Source organism: Acanthochromis polyacanthus, chromosome 6 (genome assembly GCF_021347895.1).
Source record: "Acanthochromis polyacanthus isolate Apoly-LR-REF ecotype Palm Island chromosome 6, KAUST_Apoly_ChrSc, whole genome shotgun sequence".
NCBI classification, from domain to species: domain Eukaryota; kingdom Metazoa; phylum Chordata; class Actinopteri; family Pomacentridae; genus Acanthochromis; species Acanthochromis polyacanthus.
Window position 1 is genome coordinate 8774017 of NC_067118.1, and position 24655 is coordinate 8798671.

General features: G+C 40.5%; 1 protein-coding gene across 1 annotated transcript in view; it reads right to left on the reverse strand.

The window, feature by feature from the left end:
- Positions 1-5684: 5684 nt before the first annotated feature.
- Positions 5685-24655, reverse strand: part of ap4b1 (adaptor related protein complex 4 subunit beta 1) — a 36862-nt gene continuing 17891 nt past the window's right edge. The window contains exons 9-14 of the mRNA XM_022220629.2: positions 22269-22352; positions 21130-21233; positions 13753-13960; positions 12728-13042; positions 10221-10367; positions 5685-6233 (exon numbers count right to left, since the gene is read on the reverse strand). Coding sequence (XP_022076321.1) covers positions 5776-6233; positions 10221-10367; positions 12728-13042; positions 13753-13960; positions 21130-21233; positions 22269-22352 — 1316 coding nt within the window. The 3' untranslated portion in view covers positions 5685-5775. The remainder of the gene's footprint in view (positions 6234-10220; positions 10368-12727; positions 13043-13752; positions 13961-21129; positions 21234-22268; positions 22353-24655) is intronic.

The window sequence follows — 24655 nt, forward strand, 5'->3', positions numbered from 1 at the left end:
TGACAGGAAGAGGTCTGAAAGACCCAAACTGACTACACATTCAGAAGACTAGTTTGTGAGGGTCAACAGCTTCAAGCACACCTTCATAGTGGTCGTAGTAAGAAGTCTCAGTTTCAGCTGTGAAGAGGAGACTTGGAATTGCAGGATTGTCAGGTCCAACTGCAGCAAGAAAGGCATTGTGGAGATGTCAGAATAAGATAAAGAGGCTTGCCTGGACCATGAAATACCACCAATGGACTACTGAAGACTGGAAGAAGGTATTATGGGCTGATGAATCAAAATTTGAAATCTTTGGTTCATCACTCAGGATTTTTGTCCTCTGTTAGGTAGGGGAACGGATCCCAAAACACAAAGAACATTGTATAACATCAAAATCAATGGTTGATGCCCAAGAAAATAACTCTTTGATGGGTGTCTAATTGAAAGAGCACACAGTAAATACTAATAATGTGCATTGGTATGTGTGTTGCAGTAAATCTCAGTTTCAACTGCGAAGAGAAGACTTTGATTTGCAGGTTTGACAGGTCAAGCTGCAGTAAGACGTCAGAATAAGATAAAGAGGCTTGCCTGGACCATGAAATACCACCAATGGACTACTGAAGAATGGAAGAAGGTATTATGGACTGATGAATCAAACTTGAAATCTTTGGTTCATCACTCAGAATTGTTGTATGCCATCCAGTAGGAGAAAGGATGGTTCCTCAGTGTGGAATCAACTGTCAAACATGGAGGAGGAAGCGTGAAGGTCTGGAGCTGTTTTGATGGATCCAGGGTGGTGACTTGTACAGAGTGAGGGGAACCCTGAACCTAAACGGCTACCACAGCGTTCTGCAGCACCATGCAATACCCTCTGGTAGGGGTTCATCCTACAGCAAGACACACAATCTTTGAAAAACAATGTAAACCGGTTGTAAAAGATTATCTGTCATTTTCAATATACACACCTATAAAATAGCCTTTTTACTCTGCCAAGGAACAGTGGAGTTATGTGATGATTGGCGTTAGTTTGTCTGCGTGAAACATTACTCAAAAACGGACGAATGGATTTGGACGAAATTTTTAGGGAAGGTCAGAAATGACACAATGACCAAGTGATTAGATTTTGGCTTATAGTTTGAATCCAAGGATTTGTTAAAGATTTCTGTATCGATGTGAGTTCACATGATTGCGATCCAACTACAAATGGAGCCTGCGGACTTATCGGGACTTATCCGTTGGATATCATATGACTCAGCTGCCTGGGCGGAGCACTGCACTCTGTGAGTGTTTTTCTTGTTTATTATTAAACAAAACATAGAAACTGTTAATTAAATTTACAGATTTTCCTTGTTTTGCTAATTACAGAAAATAAAAATGACACATTAATCATAAAAAACAGGTCAATACAATACAATGTAAAATAACAGAAAATATGGAATATATTCTCTTTTTGAGCTACAAGTTGTGCCGTTTTCCACAGTGGAAGCTGATCCATTCCACTGGAAAAGAAGGAAGCAAAACGTTTGTTTTTACAAAGCACATTGAATTCCTGTTAATGTTTGATTGGGCGTGTTGGAGTTTAAATAAAACCACGTGCGTCGACTGTCAGCATCAGTCACGTGTAAACCATGAATTGGCCTTAATAAGTCTGCTATTGTTCAACCCTGCCAAAAATGCTAAAACTGACTTTTAACTCTGCCCAAATTCAACGTTTAAACCAGGATGCAGCCATAATACTTGTGATAACCAGCAAACAAAGCGACTTAGAGATCAAACTGTGGGCGTAATAGAACTTACTGTTTCAAAATTTACACTACCAGTCAAAAGTTTGGACACACCTTCTCATTCAGTGGTTTTTATTTCATTATTTTCTATATTATAGATAAATGCTGAAGACATCAAAAAAGAATACATATGGAATTATGTTGTACACAAGAAAGTGTTAATCTTCAGTATTAATCTACAATGTAAAAAATAATACGAATGAATTAAAAGCATGGAATGAGAAGGTGTGGTACTAAAATAGTAACCACAACTTAATCTGTTGGGAGAGCTTTTGAACAAATTCTGAAATATTTGCACCCTTTAAATTCGACAAATTCCTTAAACCACAGATTCAGCTCTGTACAGTTTTTCCTTGGGCATCCCTGCATGAACACTGCTGTTTTAGGGGTGCCATTAGGTCTTTAAAAAATAAGCAAGAAACAAAAACACATATTGTACTTAAGCTAAATAATGATTGATTGGATGATTGCTGCAGCACAAGAACCAATCAAATCCATCAGCTGACATGTACACTACGGTTCAAAAGTTTGGGGTCACTGAGAAATGTCCTTATTTTGGAAGCATTTTTTCAATGAGGATAACATGAAATAAATTAGAAATCCAGTCTAGACATTGTTAATGTGGTAAATGACTATTATAGCTGGAAACGGCTGATTTTTAATGGAATATCTCCTTAGGGGTACAGAGGAACATTTCCAGCAACCATCACTCCTGTGTTCTAATGCTACATTGTGTTAGCTAATGGTGTTGAAAGGCTGATTGATGGTTAGAAAACACTTGTGCAGTTATGTTAGTACATGAATGAAAATGGGAGTTTTCATGTAAAACAAGAAATTGTCTGAGTGACCCCAAACTTTTGAACTGTAGTGTAGGTCAACCTTAACTTATTTAGAGCAATTTTAGCTAATATAGATCAACTTTGACTAACACAGAGCAACTATAATTCATGTACACTACCATTCAAAAGTTTGGGGCATTTTATTTTTCAATGTAGATAACATTAAATGAATCCAGTCTTGACATTGTTAATGTGGTAAATGACTCTTCTAGCTGGAAACGGCTCATTTTTAATGGAACATGTACAAACATAAAATTGCCTGGGTGACTCCAAACTTTTGAACGGTAGTGTAGGTCCCAAAGGAGACACTGGTTTTACATGATCTGTAAACATTACTGCAACCAAACCAGCCGGTTAATGTTAGCTGTTATTGCATCTTGTATAATTAGCATTGACATACCAATAATAAAAAATAAATAAATCAAACATCAAAGAGAAGCTCTCATATATTACCTGTATTAGCGGAGTAGCCAATAACAATGACAAAAGAGCCTAACAGGGAGGATTAAAGGCTGCGTAGAACAAACAGTACTGCCACAGCGTTGACTTTGTGTTTGAGCTCACTGAATGGGCGTGAACGAGGAAAAAGGTTTGCATGGAGCATTGTAAAAAGCAGGTGTGTCATCATGACGGAAAGATATCCAATGGCTGTTAATGACCAACATTCTGACTTATTCAAACAGACACCAGTTCAGAGCAATGCAGTTTAAATATTTTATTTGAATTACATGTATTATTAATATTCCAAGTGCTTGAAATGTCCTACAGCCACCTCCTGTACTATGATACTTCAGAATGAATGGGGGAGTGACATTTAGGTTATCGTGAACTGCATTATCACCTTTCAGTCCTCAGATGGAAAATTCTGCTTTCATGATGCATCGCCACCATCAGGACAAACATGGCTCAAAGAGAACTATTCTTTAATCTGCATATCATGCCGAGCTCTGAAGAAACACAGAGGCGATTCCTATTCTTTCATATTTTACTTCAAATAAAAAGAGGAAGTATATATAATTTTACTACCGATGGACACCGCTTCTGCCATCTGTGTTCACTCTATATGTGGTTTCCTGTAGTTCTAAGGAATAGCATTGTGCTCCTGGTGATGTTTTACATTTATATGTAGGGGAAGAGCAGGTGTGTCCCGATCTTTGGGTAGATAAAAGGCAAATGTTATTCAAACGCTATCAGCATGAACCTAAGCTAGGTCCTTTGCTATCTCCACTGTCACACAGGTGTCATAAACACTTGTCTTGCAGCACTGTCAATAAATAATTGCCAAATTTACAACATAAATGGACATCCAGTCCGTTTTATCTGTCAGTTGAGAGGTGATAGTGCAGTTTACCTCCAGTCTATGCCTGAAATAGTCTATCATTAGTTTCGCCCTGTGTTGATAGTCGTCACAAACACCTGCTACCTGCTGTGAAGGCCACTGGTACACGTGTCACTGGAAGGCTATTCTGGTTGATCCTGGCTTGATTTAGTACACCAGACCTCGTCATGCTGCCCCTTTTACAAGCTAAACCCCCACAATGCTCTCTGCTTGTGGAACCACCTCTTCTGGTTGCTATAGTAGCAAACAGTACTAGTTGAAGTGTGTATTATATATGAAAATACTATCAGTTTGGGATTTGGCATGGACAGATATTTAGTATTGACTGGATCAGGGGCAAAAATAAATGTAAAAACAATTAGGAAATCCTTAGGGATGGGTGTATACTTGAAAGAATACATAATAAATACAAATAATGTGTTTGTATATGTGTGTATTCTTTTGAACAATCAAAAAATAATACTTTAATAACACTATGTTTAAAATGCACACTCCAAAGTAGAAGGCAAATGATCACTGACACACAAATTAGAAAAATATTATTAAAACTGAATATAACACGGTTGAACACCAGAATTTGGGGGCAAAAAATATATGTAAAAATAACTGGGAAGTCCTTAGGGATGGGTTTGTATTCGAAAGAATACACAGTAAGTCCAAATAATGTGTTTTTGTATGTGTGTCTTCTGAACAATCAAAAACTGATACTTTTTGGAATACTATATTGAAAATACACACTCCGAAGTAGAAGGCAAATGACCATTGACACACAAATTAGAAAAAAATGTGATTACTGAAACAAAACTGAATAAAACACGGTTGAACACCAGAACTTTCTCCATGTTGGACCATCTTTTTCATCCACATGGAAAAGAAATGCCAGAGAAGCTGAAAACATTTGATTGTGAGACTCTACAAAGATGGAAAAGGATACAAGAAGAGTGGTATTCAAATAAAAATCAGTGGAAACACAGTTGCAGCACTAATCAGGAGGTGTAAAACAAAGGATGGTACCACTAATCAGGGCTGCAGTGTTCGTCCTCCTAGAGTTCCTGTGGCAGCTCACATAGCACAAAGAACATCCCATAATGTCAAAATCTATGGACAATGCCCAAGAAGATAACTCTTGGATGGCTATATATTTGTAAGAATACACAGTAAATCAAATAATGTGTATTTGTATGCGTGTCTGATGTATCAAATCAAGCAAGGATCAACCAGAATAGCCCTCCTGTATCCCAGTGACACGTGTACCAGTGGCCTTCACAGCAGGTAGCAGGTGTTTGTGACGACTATCAACACAGGGCGAAACTAATGATAGACTATTTCAGGCATAGACTGGAGGTAAACTGCACTATCACCTCTCAACTGACAGATAAAAACGGACTGGATGTCCATTTATGTTGTAAATTTGGCAATTACTTATTGACAGTGCTGCAAGACAAGTGTTTATGACACCTGTGTGACAGTGGAGATAGCAAAGGACCTAGCTTAGGTTCATGCTGATAGCATTCAAATAACATTTGCCTTTATCTACCCAAAGATCGGGACACACCTGCTCTTCCCTTACATATAAACGTAAAACATCACCAGGAGCACAATGTTATTCCTTAGAACTACAGGAAACCACATATAGAGTGAACACAGATGGCAGAAGCGGTGTCCATCGGTAGTAAAATTATATATACTTCCTCTTTTTATTTGAAGTAAAATATGAAAGAATAGGAATCGCCTCTGTGTTTCTTCAGAGCTCGCCACGATATGCAGATTAAAGAATAGTTCTCTTTGAGCCATGTTTGTCCTGATGGTGGCGCTGCATCATGAAAGCAGATATTTAGGCTTTCTCTGAGGACAGTGTGTGCAGCACAGTGGTAAGGATTGACATGAAGCCCTTCAGAGCTTTGTCATCTCTTGGCTGCTGCCTAAGAGTCACTTTTACAGTTTCCTGTCCTCCGTCAGCTGTTGCCTCCGTTCCCTGCCTCGCCTGTTCGTCTTCAGTGCCTTCCACGCCGACTTCTCCATCAGCCGAGCCTTTATTTACTTCTGCTTTCTGAGGCTCCTCCCCGGTGTACAGCAGTTCCCCCAGTATGAGCGTGCTGTGGGGCGAGTCGTCCAAACAGGTGTGTGTGTACAGGTAAACCCTCCACGGAAGCGTCTGCGGCGGTGTGAAGGCCAGCGTCTGGATGTTGACCAACTGCATGGCAGCCTGGAGGCTTTGCGGGGAGCAGCAAGGTATCGTCGGGCATCGGACACATTCTTCCATCCACACAAAATCCTCCTCCTCTGCCTCTTCTGCAGAACAACAAAATGAGAAGCAGTGTCATAGATAGATAGATTTATTGCCACGTGGCAAAACCAAAATGCCAGATGGCAAAAGGAAATGCCACATGGCAAAACTGAAATGGTATATGGCAAAGATGATGGCGTGTGGCACTGTTTTCCACTGGTAATGGTGTATATAATGTCACTGGTCACACACACACAGTATATACAGTGTATAGAGTATCAGGGCATATGGTCGGTTAAGGCTAGGCTGGCTCCAGTGGCTAACACGGTTTGCCGAGCCACCATAGTCACTTAGCACGACCCGTGACTTTACTGTACCCATCGGCGGTCATACATGTACAGACGTCAGTGTGAGAAACATAAAAAAATACAATAAACCTATATCGCACTGCACATGAATCAAAAGCACATTCCATGACTGCATTTTGTGAGTAGGCTCAACAATGATTCAGTCGTGTTGCCAATAAAGAACAAAAAACAAACGTCGCAAATGAACACTGCCGTAAAGTGAATTGGGGGGTAGGCAAGACAACTGGCATTGCCGCGCTGCTCCCTCTGGTGGTAAATCACCAGTCACACAATTTTGCCATATACCAGTCCTGAGTCTGCCATAAGCCACTGCTGAATGCCATCTGGCAGAACCGCTCTGCCATATGCCACTGCCACCTAGTGGTCGGCCAGAAGCCATTTTGGGATCTCGGCGCTGCTGGGATCTCTTCAGACTCTGAGGGGCTACAAGACAAAGTTTCCCAGATATGTGGTGTTGCATCATATTATTATTTAAATTATGCAATGTGTCACGCCCCTCCTGTTCAGAAGCGCTGGCTCATCTGCGTAACAACGAGCAGCTGTGCTGAGAGCGCAGCAGGCAGAAATAAGCAATCAAGCGCAGTATAAAGCCTGGATCCGCCAACAGCTCCAGTGTTGGTTCATTGCTTCATCGTCCATGCCCCACGACGCACTCCGCTTCATCCTGCACTCTGTTACCGTCTTCTGCACATTGCTCCCTGGACTCAGTCCCCCCCGGTCCTCCCGATTAGCCACTCCGGGCCTGCTTCCGCCTCACAGCTGGAAGGTCCCTGGTTCTTGTATCCACCTTCCTGGGATCTTTCTGCATGGAGTTTGTATGTTCTGCCTGTGCATGTGTGGGTTTTCTCCGGCTTCCTCCCACAGTTCAAAAATATACTGCAGTTAATTGATGATTCTAAATTGTGCCTAGGTGTGAATGTGAGTGTGATTGTCTGTCTGTATATGTAGCCCTGCAACAGACTGGTGACCTGTCCAGGGTGTCCCCTGCCTTCACCCGAGTCAGCTGGGATAGGCTCCAGCACCCCCGTGACCCTAGTGAGGATTGAGCGGTGTATAAATAACAGATGAATAACCCAAATGTTCCACAAAAATCCTCTTTTGACTCAGTTTTCCGCTATTACAGTCCTTGTTTATTTCACTCCGTATTACAAAGGCAGTGTAGGCGCTCACATCAATGATGTTAAAAAAAAAAGACGAGCAATAATGCGTCTGCAACTGCATGCAGCTGTGATCTCGTCCAGGGTATTAACCACTCCCTTTTTCGTGTTGTAGTTCCAGATCATTTGTGGTTTTCTGTCTTCTCTGGTGCTCAGGACAGCATCTTTGTGCACAGTGCTCATCAGCAGGACATTTGTTTTCCTTTCTTGGGGCTTTAGGAGACGACAGTGACTCTGTCAGTGAAGGCAAACACTGAAGATGTTTCCTTCCTGTTCTTCATCACAAGCAGCTCAGAGGGAAGCTCCGGTTCAGTTTTTTCTCACTGTCCCCAACATGGTAACCTTCCTTTTCATGCATTCTTCACCCAGGGCGTACCATGTAAAAACTAGAAAGGCACTCGGAGAGCGCATACCTCCGCCATGCCGTTTGTCTGTCCATCTGTCTGTGTGTGTGTCCGTGTGTGTGTGTGTGTGTGTGTGTGTGTGTGTGTGTGTGTCTGTTTGTCTGTTAACAGCATAACTCAAAAAGTCATGGACGGTCGAAAGACAATTGAGAGATGGCCGCACTGCAATTGAGAGCTTCAAAAAATTCCTGGATCCAGACGGTGATTCGGATCACCTCCAAAATCTAATCGATTCTTACTCTTGCTCTTCCGGACATCCTGTAAAAATTTGGTGAAAATCCGTCCATGACTTTATGAGTTATGCTGTTAACAGACAAACAGACACACACACACACACACACGGACACACAGACACACACACACACAGACGGACAGACAAACAAACTCCGGTGATTACATAACCTCCTGGCGGAGGTAAAAAGTATCAAAGTTCTCGCAAGAATGATGTTTCCCCTCCCCCACATCATGTGAACCATCAGTGGTTCTCACACTACTACAGTTATAGTTATGTTGGTTAGGGCCCTGAAACTTCTGAAAGATTATAAAATCGCATGCTATAATGGCCTAAATGTCATCCTGAACAAATGAGTGTAAAATGTTGATATTTCTAATGTGTTTTATACAGCTGAAACAGCCTGGGGTCAAACTGATCCCAAGACCAATGTGTACAATATGTGTACAAGACACTGAAAATAAATCATCATGTTAATTTTTTGTTTACCCAGTTGTCCTCATCAAAACTCATTATATATGGAGCAAAAACAATGATGTCAATCATTTATTTAGAGACGTTAAACATTGAATGGGGTCAAATTGACCCCAAAGATAATAGGAGGGTTAGAAAAAGTAGTTCAGGCAAAATGATGGTCATTATGTTGAATAATTCTGTGTCCTAACATTAAATTATCATTGTTCAGGCAGTAATGTGTATGCAGCATTCAGTACAACTTCAACTAAGGAATTCCATTATAGGTTAGCAGATTTATTTAAAATGTATATAACTGCCATTTTCGACAGTCAACGCTCAATAACCCTTTATGGATCAACGGAAACATGTTCCTAGAATGAAGAAAACGTGTTAAAAATTTTAAATCTCATTTATAAAAGTATTCATACATATAAGTCAGACTTATTTCTCAATACAAATTAGTCGTCTTGACAGATTCTGTAAAGATCTGTCAGACTGGATGACAAGCATCTTTAGGTCTTCACAGATGTGCTGTTGGGTTTAAGTTTAGACTTTCGTTGGGCAACTCGAGCTGAAGTCTGAAGCTTTGAATTCATGGTTTGCTTCAAGTCAACATTGTGCCGTTCCATCAGTTCTGACCAGCGTCCCTGTCTCTGCCTCGAAAAAGCATCCCAGTGGCATGATGCTGCCACCACCATGCTTCACTATAAGGACAGCAGTAGCAGGTGATGAGAAAAGCTCAGCCCAAAGAGTTTAGTTTTTGTCTCACTGGACCAGAGAATTTTCTTTCTAGTTTTCTCGGAGTGATTTATACGTAATTTAGCAAACTCTAAGCAAGCTGTTGCGTGTCTCTTCCTCAGTGTGACTTCCATTTGAGGAAGTCTTGATGAGATGGTCATCCTCCTGGCAGGTGCTCCATGCCTATAAAAGATTTCTGGGAACAATGGGTCCCAGAAATCAAAACTTCATCAATTTCTGCTTCTTCAGCCATCGTGGCTCAGAGAGCATTCAAAACTTTGGGAAGTATTTTATGCCTGTGCCTGGATCTGTGTCTCAGGACAGTTTTATTGTGGAGGCCTATAGACTGTCCTTAAACTTCATGCCGTAGGTTTTGTCCTTGCAGAAAAAAATGTGCCATTTTTTGCATGCGTTTCATGCAAAAATCTTTATTTTTAAAGTGCCCACTAGATAAAGCTGTCAATTAAATGCAGAGCAGCTAAAAGCACTATGTCAAATAATAAGAACTTCATTTTTTTTACTTCAATACAGAGCTTGGGTGAGTGTACTCCACCAGAGGAGACTTCATACCATCCTCTTTCAGCAGGCCTGCTTGCTCTTATCAACCACAAGTCCTGCCCAATGGAGGGGAAGCTCCCGGAGAGAGAGAATCTCTGGGATGTGTTGTTTACAATATAACCTTTTTCCATTTCATTACCTTGTTCAGCATGCAGGGCCCGTTGCTGTAGCCACAGGCGCTCAAACTCCTCTGGGCTGAGGGCTGGGAAGAGGGACAAGCTGAGGGGGGCGGCGACACTGGAAGCCAGAATATCAGCAGAGGAGTCTAAACACCGACCATCACTGTCTGAGCATGGAGAGGACAAAGAGGAGGGGAGGATGTAGTGAAAAGTGAATGCAGGGGAAATAAGAGAAGGAAGAAAAGGATGCAGCAACAGGGAGGCGAATAGTTAAGTTGGAGGGAGAAAGGGAGTTAGGATGAGTGCCAGAGGAAGAGATTTGTGATTAAAAATGGGCCTGCATTCCCAGAAATGAACCCTAACTTCAAGAACCCAAAGATTTCTCAGTTTCTGACCAAAGCAGCACAACTTAAGTATGTAAGCTTGATGCATTCGGACCCATATAAAGTGGCATGAAGATATTTGTGACCGTCAGTAACCTTCATGACCAAGGCTGCTGAGTCCAGTGACTGAGCTCACATTCAAAGCTCTAATAATGGCTTCCCATATCATTACAGAAGTATTATATTGGACTTTTGTGGTCTGGTTTATGATCTGACTAAACACTGGGACATGCCACAAAGCAAACCTGAGCTCAGTTCTAAGAGTCCTAGCAAAGGCTCAGAATACTTTCTACTGCATGTCGAGGGAAGAGGTGGTGCCATCCAAAATACTCAGCTCCAATTATGGTAATACCCCTTTTGGCTTGAGTACAAGACTTTACTGGTCCTGTAGCTGCCATTCCTCTAATGCTGGTCCTCATTCCATTAGGGGAAGACATTCTGTTCCCACAAAGAAACTGCAAGTAAAAAAAAGCAAGTTATGAAAACCAGAATCACAAGCAGCTATAACAGCCTTCGAATCAGGGAAATTCACTGTTTAACAAGCTTGTCAGGTTTCTGCAGATTAACTCGCTGTGGAGATGTATTTCAAAATAGCTGTTAGAGCACTATGAAGATTAGTGGTGGACTGTGACTGAGCATTTACAGTAGGTTCCAGGTTCTTTGTAACATACAGCACGTACACACAAAATACATGCTATACGTATGATGTGCTGCATCACAGTACAGTATAACAGCTCCAAGCAAAATGCTGCCTCGGGACATTTAAATTCAAGTACAGTATAAAACAGATGTAAGCAGAACCCTCAAAAAGTTCATTATTTCTAAGATGATGAGAGACTTTCTCCTTATTAATCAATCAAAAATTAATACATTAGTAATACTATGTTGAAAATACACACTCCAAAGCAGAAGGCCAATGATCACTGACACACACAGATTGGAAAAAATGTGATCTCTGAAACACAATGGTTATAAAATGACTCATGAACATCAGAACTTTCTCCTTGTTGGACCTATGGGCTGTGTCTATCTGCATGTCTGCATCATGGCTCCACGTGGAAAAGAAATGCCAGAGAAACTGAAAAATCTGATTGTGAAACTCTCAAAAAGATGGAAAAGGTAACAGGAAGAGTGGTAACCAAGTAAAAGTCAGCGGAAAAACACATGTTGCAGCAGTTATCAGGAGGTACAGAACAAGGGATAGTACTACTAATCAGGGCTGCAGTGGACATCCTTCTTAATGATACAACAGACAGTAAACTACTTTGATTTCAGCAAGTGACTCAGACTTGGCACGGCAACAAGAGTTTGTGTGGCAGCTCACATAATGCAAAGAACATCACATAATGTCAACATCTGTGGATGACATCCAAGAAAATAACTCTTGCTTGGTCTTCATCACAAAACTAAAAGATAAATCTTATCACAAGAGCATTAAAAGAAGCCTGATGAATATTGAAAGCACATTCTTTGGTCAGAATAGACAGAGATACATTTGGTACAGATGGAGTCCAGCATGTTTAGTGTGAACCTGGTCAGGACTACTGCAGTGCACGCATAGTCCTGGTAGTGAAGCACAGACGTAGAGGTGTGATAATATGGAGCTGCATGATTACTAAAGGTGTTTTGCTCCACAGCAGCCTAAGCTCAGCCGAATGAGTACGAAATGTAGCCCTTTGAGACGACATTTTAACCTGCAGATGCTTCAAAGTTAGTTCCAACCTGATGCTCTGTACCGTCCAAATACTGATTTCAAAAACTGCGACGTCACTCGAGGTAAAAACACTGTCTGTGCTGTGAATTCGGCAAAAGTTAGAAGCTCTCAAAGTTAGGTACGGTCCACTCAACTATCAATCACAGATGCAGAGAGAGTTTTGTTCCTGAAGGGGGCTTGTACAGCAGTGGCTCAGCTGCCTTTAAACGTACAGACACTGTTTTAGTCTGTTTAGACAACCACTAAAAGCAGGAGTTTTACTATTGTGAAGAAATTAACCATTATCTTTGTGGTAGTTGGAGCTGAAAAATTTGAAAAACACATTTTGTGAGACTGCAGTTAATTTGCTGAAAAGGTGAACAACATGGGACATTTAATTACTTACTAGTGACTACATACACAACAGGAAGATTCTAATATCAACACTCACCTGAATGAACCTTCTCAATGTGGCTGCAGTCCAGTGTGTCGGAGAGGTCAGCGTTTGGCTTTGGGTCAAATGTGGTGTGTTCAGGGCTTCCCCTGCTGGCCGACTCCGTCTCTATGGAGCCCTGCCTCAGAGGCTCCAGGGTGTTAAAGCTGCGAGCCCATTGGCTGACAGGTTCAGCGGGGCGGCCGATCAAAACACCCAGGGACGGGTCCGACCTCCGTCCCTGAAGGACCTTTCGTGTTTCCTCTATCCCACAATGCAACAGTCGGTAGTAGAGGAGCGCCTGGTCACGAACACACATGTCTGTCTCCTCCTCTGGAAAACACAACAGCATTAATAGTCATCTCTTTTTAGTTTTATCTCTTGGATAATCAAGAAAAGCACTCAGAGACCACAGCACTCTGTCACGACTGTTCAGTCGTATCATTTCCGATGGCTGAAATCCTGAAAAAAATTTGTGGCAGAAATCACGACAACTTAAAATGTGGCCATTTAATATAGATGTACCCACAAACAAAATGACCTTGCGCTGAGCACAGGTGTGTGTTATGCACGTGCACGTTATGTACGGATACTGAATTGCGAGACTTAAATATGTAACGGGCAGCGGGAATCGATGGGACTCAGAAACACCCCCACAATTTAATCAATTGCTCCTTGTATCTTTTCCAACAGATAAGTCCCGAAAAGTCCACAGCGGTGGATTTGTAGTTAAATCGCAATCATGTGACCATCAGCAGGCAGTGTAGTGTTCACTTGTTGCCATAGTTACAGTGCCGCCGTGCCGCTATCTCGCAACGATACAGAAATCTTTAACAAATTCATGGATCCAGACTATAAGCTGCATCCCTGACAAAATCTAATCTGTTGGTCCTTGTGTCATTTCTGACCTTCCCTGAAAATTTCATCCAAATCTGTTCGTCCGTTTTTGAGTAATGTTGCTAATAGACAGACAAACAGACGGACAAACGTACACCAACTGTCACATAACTCCACCGTTCCTTGGCGACGTAACAAACACACACCTATGCAGTAGTGCAGCAGTCTTCCAAGCATGTCCTGAGTCTCAGCAGGTCGGCATAGAAACAGTCTCATGGTGGCTGTTAGCAGCTCCATCTTGACTCCTAGAGACGCTTCACTCCTCACTCCATCGATGAACACTTCCAGAGTGTAGGGGGCGCTGGAGACTCGCTCGCCGTATACGCCCAACAGCCACAGCAAAGCCTGCCTGCCCTAGAGGAGGATCAGAAAAATATCTGGAAGGTTTAGGTCCCTAATTGCAAATCAAAACACCTAGCTTGACCCCAATTAGCACAATAGTGGAACCTTCAGGAGCCAGTATGTGCTAGTCAAAGCTACTCAGGACATTTTCATGATCACTGCAACAAAGAAACATGGGATGTGTATTGCTACAATTCTACAATTTTTTTTAGCAGGCGCTGCTATCCAAAGTGATGTACATCTGAGAGTTGATACAACACAAGCAGGGTTCTAATCAGGAGAAAACAACCTGGATAAGAGCTGTGGTGTCTACAGGCAGTGCAGACGTCATAGGATTTTTTTTTTTTTTTTGCAGTCTGTCAAGTGTAAAGTTGTTCATTGAAGAGTTTTAGTATTTTCATAAAGACCGAGAGAGACTCTGCAGATCGAACAGAGTTTGGTAGCTCGTTCCAACACCGGGGAACCACAGAAGAACACCCACTTAAAGGGGAACTTCGTTTTTTTTCAACCTGGGGTCTGTTTCCATATGTAATTTCATACATGTGAGTGATGGAGAAATGAATTTTCGACATAGTTCCAGTATTTAGCCAGGCAGGCAGCTTAGCAGCTCAGCTAGCAGCTCGGCTAGCGAAAAGTATGGGGCAGCTGCCCCCCCCCCCCCCCCCCCCCGCGTCAAAGAACGCAAATCTCGTTCCGAAATCCCGCGAGAGCTCGCGAAATCACGTGAGAGCTCGCGCCAAAACCGGTGTTTTGGTGCGAGCTATCCCGCGATTTCAGAACGAGATTTGCTTTCTAGCATCCTGAGATTTGGATACAGACCACAACAAAGAGCGATCGCCAGGTAATGTGGAGGTTTTCGTTCACTTCTCATCTCTAGTATGTTGTGGGACACTCGTTGAGACTATCTGAGCCGGTCAGTGTGGGGAAAAAAGCACGCTAGGGTGGACTTTGACGCGGGGGGGCCAGCTGCCCCATACTTTTCGCTAGCTGAGCTGCTAGCTGAGCTGCTAAGCTGCCTGCCTGGCTAAATACTGGAGCTATGTCGAAAATTCATTTCTCCATCACTCACATGTATGAAATTACATATGGAAACAGACCCCAGGTTGAAAAAAAACGAAGTTCCCCTTTAATATCCGTAAGTCCACTATTGTTGTCCAAGAAACACACTGCCTGTCCAAAAAAAAAGTCCCACACTCTTAATATTTCATTGGATTGCCTTTATCGTTGAGTACGACACACATTCACCGTGACATTGTTTCGATAAGCTTCTGCAAAGTCACAGCCTTTATTTCTGTCCAGAGTTGGATTCATTTTCTGCTAAGATCTTATATTGATGATGGGAGAGTCAGACCGCTGCACAAAGTCTTCTCTTCTTAGTTCAAGACAGTATAATACAACAGACAATCTGCTACACGATTCTCTGGATGTCCTACAACATGACCCTGTCCCCTAAAATGTCTGTCAACTTCACCAAGTCCAGGAACAGCTCAGTTTGGGCTGTAGCAATGCACTTAATTGCCCATCATTTGTCCATCATTTGCTGTCTAAGATATAATTTCAGCCAGCATGATACAAAAGACAATCTGCTACATGACTCTTTGGATGTCCCACAACATGACCCTGTCCACTAAAGTGTCTGTCAACTTCAACAAGTTCTTCAGGAGCAGCTCAGTTTTGCACTTAAATATTCACAACTCAGCCATCTGTCATCTGAGAAATAGTTTTAGACAGTATGGTACAGCAGAAAGTCTACCACATGATGCTCTGGATGTACCACAGTGTGTTCCAGCCCCCCAAAATGTCTGCCAACTTCACCAAATCCCTCAAGCAGCACCTAATTAACTCTCTACATTTCAGATTTAGCCCATAGAGACACAATCGCTACGATAGTAAGAAACACACCAAACTGAAATAAACCAGAATGATCCATTATATCATCCCACCCAAACAGGTGCCACATTGTTCTCAGCAGGGTCACCTGAGTAAAGATGCCATATAAAGTCACGAGAAAAGGTAATCACAGGCAAAAAAACTGGGTATGTTAAAGCTTCAGTAACTGACACCACAAGATGATATATTGTCTTACAGGAATCTGTTAGAGACAAACATCATTGAAACTTAACTACCGTACATATTATCGTGTACTGCATTTACTTATAATTCTCAGGTATGCGTACTCTTGCACTGCTGTCAACTACTACTCCATTTTTTTTGACAGCAGATAACGCTCTTTGTACTCCTGTCCACTGAAGCAACAGAGGCAATAATTACATTTTGATGGTATGGTATGGTATGTATGGTATGTATTTATTTATACAGGGACAGCGTACAATTTTACATTGACCAAAAGGAAAGATGCAATGTACCTGGTTATAGCAAAAATGCTAATTTCCACCAGTAGTCCCTGGGCAGGTTGATGTTACAATCATTGAAAAACTGATACAAATGTAAATGGACACATATGACCATAAGTCCACACCATCAGCAATCAAAACAAAAAAGAAAGAAACCAAAAAAAAAAAAAGAAATTCATATTTATTTATATCATTTAAAAGTAATAAAATAACAGAGAACAATCGAACAATATCTTTCACTGAAAATTAAAAATGTGAGCATGTTTGCTTTTCTAAAAGCCATGTTTTTGTTAACCGCGCAAACAATTTAAATGTTGTTGTAGCAATAATCTCAGATGATAGCGTGTTCCACTGCCTCATTGAGATTACAGAAAAAGCTGATCGCGCAAACGCAGTTTTACATTTTGGGAGACTGCACTCTCCTCTAGATGTCGAACGAGTGGATCGAGTCATTCTATCTGTACATAAAGTAATAAACTGCCTAAGAGGGGGGGCAGCAATGTTATGTATTATTTTAAATAGAAAGCAAACATTATTGTAAAAGATGAAATTTTCAAAGTTTAACATGTCATATTTTTTAAGAATAGCACAATAATGATGTTTCCTGAACTTTTTATCATGGATCTTAAGTGCCTGTTTGTATACAGACTCGAGAGGCCTCAGAGCAGTTTTGCAGCCCTGAGACCAACTCGTCATACAGTATGTAAAATGGGAAAAAATCATAGAGTGCAGGTACAAATGGGATGCCTCTATAGTCAAAGACCCCCTAATGTACTTAAAGTTTGCTAGATTAAATTTGAGCTTGTTTCTTAATTTTTTAACATGTTTTTTAAAAGTGAGGTTAGAGTCCAAGGTTAAACCTAGATATATGAATTTATCTACCTTTTTTATCTCCTTACCTTCAATGAATATATTTGGGTAATTTAGCGGTTTGCTTCTGATTGTGAAATACATTGTCACTGTTTTGTCTGTGTTTATTGTCAGGCAACTTTGACGCAGCCAGTCAGCAACTTTTTGCATTTGGTTTGTTAATGTTATGGCTACGTCTGTTTCATTTTGTCCATGAACAAACACCACAGTGTCATCAGCGTACATAATAACATTGGCAGTACAAACAGATGGTAGGTCATTGATGTAAATACTAAAGAGTAAGGGCCCCAAAATGGAACCCTGAGGCACTCCTGTGGTGTAATTTCTAGGAGAAGAGATTGTATCATTGATCCGCACACTCTGTTGTCTGCCAGTGAGATATGACTGAAGCCAGCCCAAAGTCTGGCTCGACAGACGAAAATGTGCAAGCCTATTCAGGAGCAGATCATGACTAACGGTGTCAAAAGCCTTTCGGAGGTCAAGAAACACCGCCCCAACCATTCCCCTTTTGTCGAGGCTGGTCTTAATTTTTTCAATAAAATAGGTGCAAGCCGCCTCCGTTGAATATCCTCTCCTAAAACCAAACTGTAATGGATTCAGGAGGGAATTAATATTTATATGATCTATCAGCTGTTCAGAGACAGTTTTTTCAAAAATTTTAGAAAAGATGGGAAGAATGGTAATAGGACGGTAATTCCCGACCTCCTGTCGATCACCAGACTTATAAACTGGTGTTATAATACCATCTTTCAACGCAGAAGGAAACACGCTTTCACTTATTGATTGATTTATTAACTTAGAAAATACCATGCATAAAGTGCCTTTATACCTTTTTAAAAATGAGCAATCTATCCCATAAATATCTTTTGCTTTACTATTATTTAATTTGTCAATGATTACACTAACCTGTGCTTCATTTACATGTGATAAATAAAAAATAAAATCATTATTATTTTCGATTAAGTTAAAAACCTTTGGCTTAGCAAATGATTTTGCCAATTCATTTACAGAGTCAATAAAATAATCATTAAAATTTGCAGCCACAAGGGCATTGTCATTTTGAACAACACCTTTTATTTTTAAATAAATGTCACAATTTTCCTGATGTTTTCCACTAAGTTTATCAATATTTCTCCACAAAATTTTACTATTTCCTTTTGCTTCCTCAATTATGTGAAGGTAAAAAGAGGTTTTTGCTTTCCTAATTTCTGCAGTTACTTTATTCCTTAAACTTTTATATACAATTTGATCTGTAGGCAGTCTAGTTTTTACAAATTTTCTTAGGGCAGCATCTCTTCTTTTCATTATAGTCCAGAGTTCACCGTTAAACCAGGGTAGACTTTTCTTCCCTCTCTGTTTTCTTTTGTTTAGAGTATATTTTGATATTGTTTTTTGCAAAGCCATTATCAAGTCACTACATGCTTTTTCACATTGTTTGTTTGCTATAGTTTCATTCCACTCTGTGTGGTTCATGTCATTTTCTAAAAGAGGAAGAAATTTTTTGGGTATAAAGTTTACACCACTATTATCATTTGCACGACAATTAAATGTAGTTTTCTTTATTTTCCTAGCAATTAATGTGAGGTTGTGGTCAGATAGACCGGTGATTAGATTGTAGCTTCTTATTATCCTATCAGGTTTATTTGTGAACACTAGATCAATTAAAGTTTCAGAACTTTTAGTTATTCTTGTTGGTTGTTTAATCATTTGAACCATTTCATACTTTTTCATAATATCCTTTAGTTTTTTCTTACGTGCTGTATCACACCAATTTAAATTGAAGTCACCCATCAATATGATTTCTTTGCTTTCATAGCATTTAAGCATATTAATTAATTCAGAATAAAATTCATTAGTTGCACTGGGTGGACGGTAAAGTGCAATGATAAGAAAAGACATTTCAGGTGACAACGTGATTTTAGTCCCCACGCATTCTAATTTATGTTCCGTGAGGTCTACTTCAGTACTTTTGATGTTGTCATTGACGTATATTAGCACTCCGCCTCCCTTCCCCACCCCTCTATCACGCCGATACACTTTATAGCCCGGGATAGAAAAAACAGATCGTGGAGTGGCAGGGCGCATCCAAGTTTCACTTAAACATAAATAATCCAAGTTGGAGTCCGATAATAAATGTTCAATTTGCTCCGTCTTTGAGATAATGCTCTGAATATTTAAATGTCCGCCAAAAATACCTTTTGGTTTAGTGTCCGGATTCCACAGCACATTTGCGTGATTAACAGTTTGAAATAGTCTTAATGTTCTCTGTTTCAGAGCCGCAGTTGCTCTATTCGCACTCACAGTAGAAGAGAGTACAGTCTGTAGACTTATTTGAGGAAAGTCAAACTTAAGAGGGGCGCAGGAGACTCCAGCATTTATTATGGAGACGCTGGGATTAGAGTTTACCTGTGGCAGATGTTGAGAAGCAACGGATAGATCCTCAGGCCCAGGGTTTAGTTGTACGTCTCCGCACAAAAGAAGCACAAGGCAGAGCAGGGTCTCACCTCGCCGTCCCAGTGCGTGCCGGCAGGGTGTTTCAAATTCTGCTCTCGGTGCAATCGCTTTTCCTTTATCCAAAACGTGGGTGAATATGATGAATTGGCTCCATGAATCCAGTGGTATGGTACATAACAGACTCCCTGCACTGGCGTGCGGCTCCGACCTGAAGCCTGGAGCCAGATGGTCCTGCACACGGCCAGTCAGGCATTCTAGTGTAGCCATACGCCAGCTTCCAAATAGATTCACAATGATGCCGACGCATAACACAATGGCACCCAGTACTTTCGTGCTTTTGTTGGGCAGCGGTCGTTTATGCCATAACCCAAGAGAAAACTGATGGATGGGCTGTATTTCTGATGTTTTTTGTAAGAGTGGACGCAGCACCTGCCGAGCTGTCATTCCACACCGCCATCTTTGAACTTGTCTCATCATCCGTCGCCTGATGATCCTGACGGCAGCGTCAGGTGAGCAAGACTATACTTTCACTGGGGTAACTCTAACCTGCAATGTTGTGTTTTTATATTCAGGTAAGTGTCAAAGATTAACAGACATATTTTAGCGTGGTTTCCTGGATCTGCGTCACAAAAGCCACAAAGTTGCAAACCAAATGCAAAGCTGAGTTTCTACATACAAATAAAGGCATGGCATAGCAGCAGTGGAGGGAAGAGTGTTTGATTGATAGTTTTCTGGAAGACAGCTTCCTTACTTATAGCTAGCAGTAACTGGTTTATTCATCAACATTAAAGTTGTTATTACAGTAGTTTAGCAATCAAGTAATTATGTACATGTACACATGTCGAGTTGGGAAAGATTAAAGCAAAACAAAAGAACAAAAGCATGCAGAGGCATGTCATCACCTGCTACAAACAGGTTGGAGGTGGAAACAGGAGTACAGGGTGTGCAGGAATATTTCCATGCAGTCAGACAAAAAAAACTCTTTCTAAAATGACACGAGGTGCAGCAAGAGCAGTTGGAATGGCAGGAGCCTTTGGCAAAAGTCAGGGAAGAGCGTAGGTGTTGTGTAGCTGTGATCAAAGTAGAGCTCAACACCCAGGTTTCATCCCTTATTGTGTCGTATCTTTTATTCTTCATTTTATGGTCTTTTTTCCAGAGTCATTTTGCGGTTGCGTAAATGTGACTTATAAAGAAATATGACTTTGGAAGTTAGAAATTTCTCCATAAAACTCGTGATGACTAAAATAAATCTTCTAAAACAGTCATACAAGGTCTCATTACTCGTGACAGAGGTTGGCTGAGAAGTTGTGTAGATTCAGGGCCTTTAACCTTGACCTTATACAATAAACAAATCAATCTGAAGAAAGATGATGATACTTTACTAAGGAACAAGGTGATTGCAGGTATATTTATCATAAAATAACACATTTATTATCTTGCAAAGTCTGTGACTGTTTTAAGACATGCAAAGTGTGTGCGGGTGTGACGTGGCCATCATCTGACCTGACTGTCCTGCAGCGTCTCCTCGCAGCCCTCGAGAGCAAAGCAAACAGTGTCGCTGCACTGAGGACACACCCAGACCAGATCACGCATCGTCTGCACCACCGCTGAGGAGTCGGGGTAGGGGGAGGCAAAAAGAGAGAGGGTTGTTGTGGGGGAAGACACGGTGGAAAACCAAAGTAGATGCAACTGTGGAGTATTCCAGAAGTGGAGGACATTTGGGCTTCAAATTTTTTGAACAACAAACCTTCTCTTTTACAATATTATGCTCCATATTCATCAATAACATAATAAACTATCAAAAGATTGATTGTCTCAGCTTACACATCAACGACACCATTTTTATTCCATGTTTTATTTGTTGTTTGCTAACCCTACTCTAATCCCAGTAACAGGGTTGCTAATCCATACTAATGTTAGCTTTTTCTCAGCAGTAGAAGCAAGATGTTTAGCTAGCTGTTACTGCTGACCAAGCAGACAAACTGACTGATGGAAAACAGTCAAAAGAATTAGTCTGGTCCTGATAATATGAGGTAGAGTGAGACATTCAATCAAGGCTGACAATGTTACGAAAATATGAAAAATAGAAGAGAGGACAGAGCTTTGCTCTACCCATTCTTTAGGAAAACTGTTTGCTCATGTTAATTCCAGCGTTTCATGAGATTCACTGTTTTCTTCTTCTTCTACCAGCTCAAAAGGTTTTGCTAACAGGGTCGTCGTGGGACACATGTTCCATGAAAAATCATTATTATGTAAAGTATTATGTTGATTAAAAAAAAAAGTTCCCTCAATTATAAGAGACATAAATGAAAAATACGAAATAAAGGACATTTAAATTTAATTTTAAGAGTTTTATTTGAGATTTAATTTGGTCATGAGGAGGGTTGGGGCAAGAAAAAAATGGCATTTTAAGGGGAACTCCAGACTTATTTGGTATTTCAAAAATATTTTCAAACATTCTTTTCTCCTAGTCAATTTTAGATTTGATCTCAGGCAAGTACATTTACACAACTGCATGTTTTAGTATTTTGTTTGTGGATTATTTGAAATTTGATGGGTGGGATATAACAATTCCTCCATTTCTGGAATGGCGCAACTACATTTGAATGCATATTTGTGGGAGCTGTAGGATTGAGCTTTACCAGAAGTAATGTGATCTTGCTTTAGGCCGAGCAGTCCGGTGAGGATCTCTAGACATCTGTCACTGTAGCTGCGTCCAATTCGACCTGCATGCAAACCAGACACACTGATAAAACAAAACAAAACCTAACAGTTTGATTCTAATCACAGGATTTCCGACACCTCCGCATCGCTGGGTGATGAGACTTCAACACCTCCATATCTTCAGCCCACTTACCACATCCTGCACTCAGATCCTGCTTATAAACAGTCTAAATAGAGCATCTTCATGTCTTCAAAAATGACACCATTTGTCAGCTAAGAATGACTGGATGTTAAATTTTCTAGCTAACTAAATCACATCTCAGTAAAAAAAATTGCCAAAAATAAACCATTTATTCTCTTAGATTCTGTTAAAAAAAAGAAATTTCTGGACTCCTCGGAGCAACAGAGAAGCCATTAGTCAGTCAGTTGCAAGCAAGTATCATGTGAAAAAAATTAATAGAATAACTTGGCTGATAAGAGACAAGTATGGAAACAAATTAAAAATGAAAGCAGCACAATATCTATAGCATGTACAGTCACCTTTTGCCCAGTATTGGTAACACATGCGGGCACAGGTTTAGCATATTGATTTGAGTTTTTTCTCCACCATTTTTGTAAACGAAGTAATAACAGAAATTTAGTTTTCCTTTCTTTGTGATTTCTGGCATTATGTGTCATGCTGCACTTATTTCCCCCTGCTTCTAGTTGTGCTGTTTCCATAGAGGTGCAGGACTTTATATTACAGTGAAAAATGAGCTTACAGAGACTATAAAATGCCCAGAAATTGCTTAAGGTTTAAAAGGTTATAGTACCAGAGGTTGTCAAAAGCGAGGACACTACTGTTTTCCTTCCCACTCTCTAGTCATTGATCAACAAGTGTGATGAGAATTATGTTGACCTTTGTATTACAGGGAGGTTGAAAAGACAATAAAGTGTGGAGTGAACAGAGACACTAGTCATAATATACCTGAGCTAAAGAAACACAGTGTCCAATAAAAGTTTAAGGAGAAAAATCTTCCTCAAGAGTAAAATCTTCCTATATATGAGCAAACTGTGATTTTTCTACAGGTGCGTATAAGAATAAGAGTGTGCTATTATGAGCTGGCTAAAAATAAAAGCTGGAAAATCATAAGTGTCTGGAAACACTGGTAATGTTTAACCAACTGCCTCACAGGCCACCAGGTTTATTTACTTTCTAGAACTATTTCCGCTAACTCTGAACTAATTCAGCTCATCAAATATTCTGCTGTTGGCTGCAAGAGTGAACACAAATACCTTCATGCACTCCCAGCATCCAAGGAACTGTAGATCTAGGGGATTACTGTTATTATTGCTGATTGTCACCGCAGCAGTCGTTAGCATGTTGTGCAGTTAATGTGGCTAACGTTACCTTTAGCTTTGATTATATGCTCACAGGTCAGAGTTGTGTGGAAACTGTAAGGCTGAAGGACACGCAGAGATGTTAGAAACGTGAAATTGTAAGCAGTGAACAAGGACTGAGTGGGTTATAGTGTTTGAATATTGTGCTTCAGTTCAACCTAAACTAAGCTTGTTCACATATTTTTCTGTTTCTGTTGTCAGACAACAGAACAAGCATCGAATAGCGACTAAAACAAAGCTTATCGATGGGCAGTCGAGTCACTTCCAGCCAAAACGTCATCTGACAAACTCACCAAATACTAGAGTTAAAAACCACTGTGCTGAAAATTTGCTGATATCGACAAGTAAAATGATCAACCAAACAGAAAATTAAAAGGAAAAACAAGTGCTGATCTGACACACTCGTCACAGGCGTAGAGAAAGTCTTCTTCCTGAAGGGGAAGCAGCTCATGTAAAGCAACAGACACTAAAACAGCCAATTTAGAACAGCTAAGAGTTACAGAGTCATGGTGAAAAGAACCACCTATGCTTGATTTTGAGCTGAAAACATTTTGGGAACATGTAAAACTTCCGTTACTTTGCTGAGAAGGGGCTCAATATGGAACTTCTAGCAAACACTTATACCTACACACGTGGACAAAATTGTTGGTACCCCTCAGTTAAAGAAGGAAAAACCCACAATTCTCACTGAAATCACTTGAAACTCACAAAAGTAACAATAAATAAAAATTGATTGAAAATTAAATAATCAAAATCAGCCATCACTTTTGAATTGTTGATTAATAATTATTTTAAAAAACAAACTAATGAAACAGGCCTGGACAAAAATGATGGTACCTCTATAAAAGATTGAAAACTATTTGACCAGAGTGACATGATTAACTCAGGTGTGTCATTTAATTGACATCACAGGTGTTTCCAAACTCATAATCAGTCAGTCTGCCTATTTAAAGGGAGACAAGTAGTCACCCTGCTGTTTGGTGAA